This window comes from Scyliorhinus torazame, chromosome 26 (assembly GCF_047496885.1).
Source record: "Scyliorhinus torazame isolate Kashiwa2021f chromosome 26, sScyTor2.1, whole genome shotgun sequence".
Taxonomy (NCBI): domain Eukaryota; kingdom Metazoa; phylum Chordata; class Chondrichthyes; order Carcharhiniformes; family Scyliorhinidae; genus Scyliorhinus; species Scyliorhinus torazame.
The window spans coordinates 40,586,884-40,596,509 of record NC_092732.1 but is presented as its reverse complement, the minus strand read 5'-3'; the positions used below and the strand labels follow the sequence as shown (position 1 = coordinate 40,596,509).

Here is a 9,626-nt window from a genome sequence, read left to right as displayed (position 1 = left end):
AAGGAGGCCATTCGGCCCATCGAGTCTGCACCGGCTCTTGGAAAGAGCACCCTACCCAAGGTCAACACCTCCACCCTATCCCCATAACCCAGTAACCCCACCCAACACTAAGGGCAATTTTGGTCACTAAAGGCAATTTATCACGGCCAATCCACCTAACCTGCACATCTTTGGACTGTGGGAGGAAACCGGAACACCCGGAGGAAACCCACGCACACACGGGGAGGACGTGCAGACTCCGCACAGACACTGACCAAGCGGGGAATCGAACCCGGGTCCCTGGAGCTGTGAAGCCACAGTGCTAACCACTGTACTGCCCAGTTCCCGCCAAGTTCTCCCAGGCGAGGCTGGATCAAGGCCTCAATGTGAGTGGGAATATCTGGAATATTCCTGACCCACATCCAATCTAATCCAGATCATTCGAGCGAGCGCTCACCTCTTTACTATTTTGTTTACAGGATGGGGGGGTCGCTGGCTGGGCTGGTATTTATTATCCATCCCCAATTGCCCCTTGAGGAGGCTGTGGTCACCCACCCCCTTGAACTGCCGCTGTCTGCGTGCTGGTGCTGTTAACAGTCGGCAGAGATTAAAGAAGGACAGCCTCGAGTGAGCGAGAAAGAGGGAGGGAGAGGGAGAGGGAGAGAGAGAGAGGGAGAGAGGGGAAGAGGGAGAGAGGGGAAGAGGGAGGGAAAGCGAGAGAGGGGGAGAGGGAGGGAGAGCGAGAGAGGGGGAGAGAGAGTGGGGGAGGGAGGGAGAAGAGGGAGAGAGAGGGGAAGAGGGAGGGAAAGCGAGAGAGGGGGAGAGGGAGAGCGAGGGAGAGCGAGAGAGGGGGAGAGAGAGTTGGGGAGGGAGAAGGAGAGGGAGAGAGGGAGAGAGAGGGAAAGAGGGAGGGAGAGCGAGAGAGGGGAGAGGGAGGACGAGATAGAGAGAGAGGGGAAGAGGGAGGGAGAGCGAGAGAGGGGGAGAGGGCGGGAGAGGGAGGGAGAGGGAGAGAGGGGAAGAGCGAGAGGGAGAGAGGGAGAGAGGGGAAGAGGGAGGGAGAGCGAGAGAGGGGAGAGGGAGGGAGAGGGTGTAGAGGGGAAGAGCGAGAGAGGGAGGGAGAGTGAGAGAGGGGGAGGGGGAGGGAGGGAGAGGGAGAAGGAGGGAGAGCAAGAGAGGGAGAGGGGGGAGAGGGAGAGAGAGGGGAAGAGAAGGGGTGGGAGGGAGAGGGAGGGAGAGGGGGAGAGGGAGGGAGAGGGAGAGGGGGAGAGGGAGGGAGAGCAAGAGAGGGAGAGGGAGGGAGAGGGAGAGGGAGAGAGAGAGGGAGGGAGAGGAGGAGGGAGAGGGAGAGAGGGGAAGAGGGAGGGAGAACGAGAGAGGGAGAGGGAGAGAGAGGGGGAGAGGAGAAGAGCGAGAGTGGGAGGGAGAGGGAGAGAGGGGAAGAGCGAGAGAGGGGGAGAGAGGGAGAGAGGGGGAGGGAGGGAGAGGGGGAGGGAGGGAGGGAGAGGGAGAGGGGGAGGGAGAGGGAGAGGGAGGAAGAGCAAGAGAGGGAGAGGGGTAGAGGGAGGGAGAGGGGGAGAGGAGAGAGAGTGGGAGAGAGAGGGAGAGGCGGAGGGAGTGGGAGAGGGAGAGTGGGAGGGAGAGGGAGAGCGAGAGAGCGAGAGAGGGGGAGAGGGAGGAAGAGGGGGAGGGAGTGCAAGAGAGGGAGGGGGGAGAGTGAGAGAGGGAGAGCGAGAGAGCAAGAGAGGGAGGGAGAACGAGGGAGTGGGAGAGCGAGAGAGGGAGGGGGAGGGATGGAGGGAGTGTGAGTGAGGGAGGGGGAGAGAGAGAGGGAGGGAGCGCGAGAGAGAGAGCGTGCGTGCGTGGGTTTCCTCCGCGTGCTCCGGTTTCCTTCCACAGTCCAAAGATGTGCAGGTTAGGTGGATTGGCCGTGATAAATTGCCCTCAGTGACCAAAAAGGTTAGGAGGGGTTATTGGGTTATGGGGATAGGGTGGAGGTGTGGACCTTGGGAAGGGTGCTCGTTCCAAGAGCCGGTGCAGACTCGATGGGCCGAATGGCCTCCTTCTGCACTGTATGTTCTATGTATCTATGTAAAGGAGAGATTTGCTTGGGACACATTGGAAGGAGGAATGTTTGTTTCTCGCTCTATTCAATCGATTTTCAACCTTGTTAAAGTTGGGATTAAAAGTCAGGCTCCACATCAGTCAGAGGCCTCGGTCCCTGGTTCCGTGATGATTGCTCCCTTGGAGAATTATCAAAGAACAAAGAACAAAGAAAAGTACAGCACAGGAACAGGCCCTTCGGCCCTCCAAGCCCGTGCCGACCATGCTGCCCGACTAAACTACAATCTTCTACACTTCCTGGGTCCGTATCCCTCTATTCCCATCCTATTCATGTATTTGTCAAGATGCCCCTTAAACGTCACTATCGTCCCTGCTTCCACCACCTCCTCCGGTAGCGAGTTCCAGGCATCCACTACCCTCTGTGTAAAAAACTTGCCTCGTACATCTACTCTAAACCTTGCCCTCGCACATTAAACCTATGCCCCCTAGTAATTGACCCCTCTACCCTGGGGAAATGTCTCTGACTATCCACTCTGTCTATGCCCCTCATAATTTTGTATACCTCTATCAGGTCGCCCCTCAACCTCCGTCGTTCCAGTGAGAACAAACCGAGTTTATTCAACCGCTCCTCATAGCTAATGCCCTCCATACCAGGCAACATTCTGGTAAATCTCTTCTGCACCCTCTCTAAAGCCTCCACATCCGTCTGGTAGTGTGGCGACCAGAATTGAACACTGTTCTCCAAGTGTGGCCTAACTAAGGTTCTATACAGCTGCAACATGACTTGCCAATTCTTATACTCAATGCCCCGGCCAATGAAGTCAAGCACGCCGTATGCCTTCTTGACTACCTTCTCCACCTGTGTTGCCCCTTTCAGTGACCTGTGGACCTGTACACCTAGATCTCTCTGACTGTCAATGCTCTTGAGGGTTCTACCATTCACTGTATATTCCCTACCTGCGTTAGACCTTCCAAAATGCATTACCTCACATTTGTCCGGATTAAACTCCATCCGCCATCTCTCCGCCCAAGTCTCCAAACAATCTAAATCCTGCTGTATCCTCAGACAGTCCTCATCGCTATCCGCAATTCCACCATCCTTTGTGTCGTCTGCAAACTTACTAATCAGACCAGTTACATTTTCCTCCAAATCATTTATATATACTACAAACAGCAAAGGTCCCAGCACTGATCCCTGTGGAACACCACTGGTCACAGCCCTCCAATTAGAAAAGCATCCTTCCATTGCTACTCTCTGCCTTCTATGACCTAGCCAGTTCAGTATCCACCTTGCCAGCTCACCCCTGATCCCGTGTGACTTCACCTTTTGTACTAGTCTACCATGAGGGACCTTGTCAAAGGCCTTACTGAAGTCCATATAGACAACATCCACTGCCCTACCTGCATCAATCATCTTAGTGACCTCCTCGAAAAAGTCCCTGAGGGAGTGAGTGTTGAATGACCTAAAGTGCTGACTGGAGGAGGTGTGTAGGCCGGACCACATGTTACTGGGCCCCCACATTCTCCCTGGACTCTCCCCAGTTAGAAATCAGTCACCATCATCTGGCAACAGACAGGCCGGGAGCTCCGCGATCCCCTCCGAGTGCAAACCTCAAAGGATTAGCTCCCCCCGCCGACCCGATTCTCTCCCCCGCCTCACCCCCAGCTCCTGATCCCCGCCACAGCCCCAAGTCCCCGCCCCCCCCCCCCCCCCAATCCAGTTCCCAGTCGCCCCACAGGCCCCAGCTCCTGATCTGCCCCCGCACCGACTCCCCCCCCCCCCCTCTCCGCCTCTTGCCCAGGCCCTGCTCCCTCCCCACCCCCCACAGTTACTGATCCCCCCACCCCTCCCACTAGTCTTTCCCCACTCCCAGCCCTGGATCTCCCACCGGCTTCATGCACCCCCCCCCCCACCCCCCCACCCCTGCGCAGACGCTGGGATGCTTACCACCATGTGGTTGATGGACACCCAGCAATCGTCCGGGAAATCCTGGAGCATTGGCACGAGGAACTGGAGACACCCATCCCAGTGACACAAGAGCAACATCATCCCGATCAGGTTAACGATCCTCACCACAGCGCTGGCAAGGTCGTAGGTCATGTGGAAGATCTAAACACCAGAACAAGACAGTTTCACCCAGGGAACGGCCAGCCCGACAACACGGGCCGATTCACCAGGAGGGGGCCGACGCGATCGTCAACACGGGCCGATTCACCAGGAGGGGGCCGACGCGATCGTCAACACGGGCCGATTCACCAGGAGGGGGCCGACGCGATCGTCAAGGACGTTCGGGAAAGCTGGATGGGGGGGATAGAGCGCGGGTGGGGCGGGAGGGGGCGGGGCCAATTGAAAAGCCCCTCTAAAGGAACAGCACGGGGCCGAAAGGCCTGCTCCTGTGCAGTGAGATCCGATAATCCGACAGCACGCTGGGGAGGAATTCCAGCGACGAGGAACATCGGAAACATCCGGAGAGCGGGATTGAAAACTGTGGTTAATGAGGAGATTTAATCGGGGGGTTTGGAGTTTGGGGTTTAATCGGGGGGTTGGGGTTTAATCGGGGGGTTTGGGGTTTAATCGGGGGGTTTGGGGTTTAATCGGGGGGTTTGGGGTTTAATCGGGGGGTTTGGGGTTTAATCGGGGGGGTTGGGGTTTAATTTGGGTTTGGGGGGTTTAGGGTTTGGGGGGGTTGGGGTTTAATCGGGGGGTTTGGGGATTAATTGGGGGGTTTGGGGGTGGGGGTTTGGGGTTCGGGGGGTTTGCGGGTGGGGGTTCAGGGGGTTGGTGTTTGGGGGGTTCGGGGTCCGGGGGGTTGGAGTTTGGGGAGGTCGGTGTTTGGGGTTTGGGGTTCTTGGGGTTTGGGGGGTGGGGGGTTCGGGTGGTTTGGGGTTTGGGGGGTTCAGGGTTCGGGGTGTTTGGGAGTTGGGGTTTAATCGGGGGGTTTGGGGTTTGGGGGGTTTGGGGGTGGGGGGTTTGGGGTTCTGGGGGGTTTGGGGTTCTGGGGTTCGGGGGGTTTGGGGATTAATCTTGGGGTTTGGGGTTCGGGGGGGTTGGAGTTTGGGGGGTCGGGGTTTGGGGTTCGGGGTTTGGGGTTTGGGGTTCCGGGGGTTTGGGGTTTGGGGGGGTTCAGGGTTCGGGGTGTTTGGGATTTGGGGTTTAATCGGGGGGTTTGGGGTTCGGGGGGTTTGGGGTTCTGGGGGGTTTGGGGTTCCGGGGTTCGGGGGGTTTGGGGATTAATCTTGGGGTTTGGGGGGTTTGGGGTTCGGGGGGTTGGAGTTTGGGGGGGTCGGGGTTTGGGGTTCGGGGTTTGGGGTTTGGGGGTTGGGGGGTTTGGGGTTCGGGTGGTTCGGGGGGTTTGGGGTTCGGGGGGTTTGGGGTTCGGGGGGTTTGGGGGTTCAGGGTTCGGGGGGTTTGGGGTTCAGGGATGTGGGGGGTTGGGGGGTTTGGGGTTCGGGTGGTTTGGGGTTTGGGGGGTTCAGGGTTCGGGGGTTGGAGTTTGGGGGGGTCGGGGTTTGGGGTTCGGGGTTTGGGGTTTGGGATGTTGGGGGTTGGGGGGTTCGGGGGGTTTGGGGGGTTCAGGGTTCGGGGGGTTTGGGATTTGGGGTTTAATCAGGGGGTTTGGGTGATTTAGTCGGGGGAGGCTCTGGGATAGTTAATCGAGAGGGTGGATGGGGTGAATGAGGAGGAAGTGTTTCCCCGCTGGGCGGATGGTGGGTAGCCGGAGGGGGCACAGATTGAAGTGAATCGGGGGGGGGGGGGCGCGGGGGCGGGGGGGGGGGGGGGAGCGAGGAGAATTTTAATGTCAACACAGCGCGAGGTGGGGGTGGGGAAGGCGATGACTGCAGATTCAATCGGAACTTTCGAAAGTACCGGGAATCGGGTAATCCGGGAAGGGGGGGCATTAGCAGGGATTTTGGGAGGGAAAGCGTGGGGAGGGGAGGAATAGGGAATAATTGGATCGAGATCGTTCGATGAGCTGGGATAGGCTCAATGGGCTGCATGGTCTCCGCCTGTGGTTGGAAAATTGGAAGATTACCTCCTCCCATTGGTGTATATATCGGATGAGGCGGGAGAGACGCAGGAGACGCAGTAAGCTGAGGATCTTGGCAAATCGGACAATTCGTAAAGCCCGGGCTGTCTTGTAGACCTCGGAATCCACCCTGGTCTCCAGATCCACAATCAGAAAGACGTAATCGACGGGGATGGAGGACACAAAGTCCACCAGGAACCAGCTCTTCAGATATTTCATCTTGATGGTGTGAGGGTCCAGGATAATCTCCGTGTTGTCCTCCACCACTATCCCGGTGCGGAAGTTCAGCACCAGGTCGATGAGGAAGAAGGTGTCGGAGACCACGTTGAAGACAATCCAGGGAGGAGTGTTCTCATCCTTGAAAAACGTGATTCCCACCGGCAGAATGATCAAATTCCCCACCATCAGCAGCAGCATAGCAAGATCCCAGTAAAACCTGCCCAAAGGGAAAGTCGGCACAGACTGATACCGTCACATCGTCACGTGAAATCCGCACACACTGAAATCCACACACAAACTTACTCACGCCGTCACAAACCTATGTGCACCCCGCACATATACACGCAGGCATTCACATGCCGAAACACAGGTACACACGCGACAGACACGTACACACAGAAATGCTCACACACAAAGAAATCAATTCACAGTAACACATATTTACACACACACACACAGACAGCACTGAAACAAGTTTTTACATACACAGGGAATCGTGCACATAGATATACACACAGAAACACAGGCACACACACACACATACAGAAACACAGGCACACACACACATACAGAAACACAGGCACACACACACACAGAAACACAGGCAGACACACACATAGAAACACAGGCAGGCACACAGAGAAACACAGGCAGACACACACAGAAACACAGGCACACACACATACACAGAAACACAGGCAGACACACACACAGAAACACAGGCACACATACACAGAAACACAGGCAGACACACACACACAGAAACACAGGCAGGCACACACACAGAAACACAGGCAGACACACACACATAGAAACACAGGCAGGCACACAGAGAAACACAGGTAGACACACACACACAGAAACACAGGTAGGCACACACATACACACAGAGAAACACAGGCAGACACACATACACAGAAACACAGGCAGACACAGACACACACAGAAACACAGGCAGACACACACACAGAAACACAGGCAGGCACACAGAGAAACACAGGCAGACACACACAGAAACACAGGCACACACACATACACAGAAACACAGGCAGACACACACACAGAAACACAGGCACACATACACAGAAACACAGGCAGACACACACACAGAAACACAGGCAGGCACACACACAGAAACACAGGCAGACACACACACATAGAAACACAGGCAGGCACACAGAGAAACACAGGTAGACACACACACACAGAAACACAGGTAGGCACACACATACACACAGAGAAACACAGGCAGACACACATACACAGAAACACAGGCAGACACAGACACACACAGAAACACAGGCAGACACACACACAGAAACACAGGCAGACACACACACAGAAACACAGGCAGACACACACAGAGAAACACAGGCAGACACACACACACAGAAACACAGGCAGACACACACACACAGAAACACAGGCAGACACACACACACAGAAACACAGGCAGACACACACACAGAAACACAGGCAGACACACAAACACAGACAGAGACACACACACAGAAACACAGGCAGACACACACACACAGAAACACAGGCAGACACACACACACAGAAACACAGGCAGACACACACACACAGAAACACAGGCAGACACACACACACAAACACAGGCAGACACACACACACACAAACACAGGCAGACACACATACACAGAAACACAGACAGGCACACAAACACAGGCACACAAAGAAACACAGAAACATACACATATACACAGAAATGCACTAGCACAAATGAACGCATACACACAAATACACATGTGCCTCACAAGCCTCATTGAATTCTTCGAGGATGTGACGAGACACATTGATGAAGGTCGGGCAGTGGATGTGGTGTATATGGATTTCAGTAAGGCGTTTGATAAGGTTCCCCATGGTAGGCTCATTCTGACAGTTAGGGGGCATGGGATACAGGGAAATGTGGCTGTCTGGATACAGAATTGGCTTGCCAAAAGAAGACAGCGAGTGGTAGTGGATGGAAAGTATTCCGCCTGGAGGTCGGTGACCAGTGGTGTCCCGCAAGGATCTGTTCTGGGACCTCTGCTCTTTGTGGTTTTTATAAATGACTTGGATGAGGAAGTGGAAGGGTGGGTTAGTAAGTTTGCCGATGACACGAAGGTTGGGGGAGTTGTAGATAGTGTTGAGGATTGTTGCAGGTGACAACAGGACATTGACAGGATGCAGAGCTGGGCTGAGAAGTGGCAGATGGAGTTCAACCTTGATAAATGTGAAGTGATTCATTTTGGACGGTCGAATTTGAATGCTGAATACCGGGTTAAAGGCAGGATTCTTGGAAGTGTGGAGGAACAGAGGGATCTTGGGGTCCCCGTACATAGATCCCTCAAAGTTGCCACCCAGGTTGATAGGGTTGTTAAGAAGGCGTACGGTGTGCTGGCTTTCATTAACAGGGGGATTCAGTTTAAGAGCCGCGAGGTTTTGCTGCAGCTTTATAAAACCCCGGTTAGACCACACTTGGAATATTGTGTCCAGTTCTGGTCGCCTCATTATAGGAAGGATGTGGATGCTTTGGAGAGGGTGCAGAGGAGATTTACCAGGATGCTGCCTGGACTGGAGGGCATGTCTTATGAAGAAAGGTTGAGGGAGCTAGGGCTTTTCTCACTGGAGTGAAGAAGGCAGAGCGGTGACTTGATAGAGGTGTACAAGGTGATGAGAGGCATGGATAGAGTGGATTGCCAGAGACTTTTCCCCAGGGCGGAAATGGCTGTCACGAGGGAACATAATGTGTGAAGGGCCTGTACTGTGCTGTGCTGTACTATGTTCTAAACACAGAAATATACACACATGCACACATAGAAATGTACACAAACACACAGAAATGCACACATGCAGACACACACATACATATACACACACGTATGCAGAAAACACAGTCTCACAAAAATGCAGTTACGCCCACAAGCTCACACAATAATGCACACACACAAATGCATACATGCACATAGGAGCACGCACATACATACACTGAAATTCACACACATATATATTCATATGCACACAAACACAAATATACACAATACATCCACATGCAGAAACACAGTTTTGTGAGGGCCACGAAGAATCCAGCACGAGTTTTAAGGATACAAAGTAATAACATTTATTTACAATAACACATATATATACACAACAGCAGCAACTTCCCTTGCTGCTCACTCCTTCCTGCTGGTTCCAAACTGGCCAGCTTTATTTATGCTAGGAGTTTACTCATGGTTTCTCCGCCCCCCTCATTGGGGAAACCCATACTCCCACAGGATTGTGGGATTATCATTAGTCCCCAGCCAATGGTAAGCAGGCAGGTTATAACAT

At 54.3% G+C, this 9,626-nt stretch overlaps 2 protein-coding genes across 3 annotated transcripts in view; one reads left to right on the top strand and one right to left on the bottom strand.

Annotated features, from left to right (window-relative positions):
* LOC140402992 (hemagglutinin/amebocyte aggregation factor-like) overlaps positions 1 to 9,626 on the top strand; it is a 211,189-nt gene that overhangs the window by 102,630 nt on the left and 98,933 nt on the right. The window lies entirely within an intron of this gene.
* Positions 1 to 9,626, bottom strand: part of LOC140402828 (potassium/sodium hyperpolarization-activated cyclic nucleotide-gated channel 4-like) — a 55,958-nt gene that overhangs the window by 21,091 nt on the left and 25,241 nt on the right. The window contains exons 2-3 of the mRNA XM_072490449.1: positions 6,078 to 6,507; positions 3,992 to 4,153 (exon numbers count right to left, since the gene is read on the bottom strand). Coding sequence (XP_072346550.1) covers positions 3,992 to 4,153; positions 6,078 to 6,507 — 592 coding nt within the window. The remainder of the gene's footprint in view (positions 1 to 3,991; positions 4,154 to 6,077; positions 6,508 to 9,626) is intronic.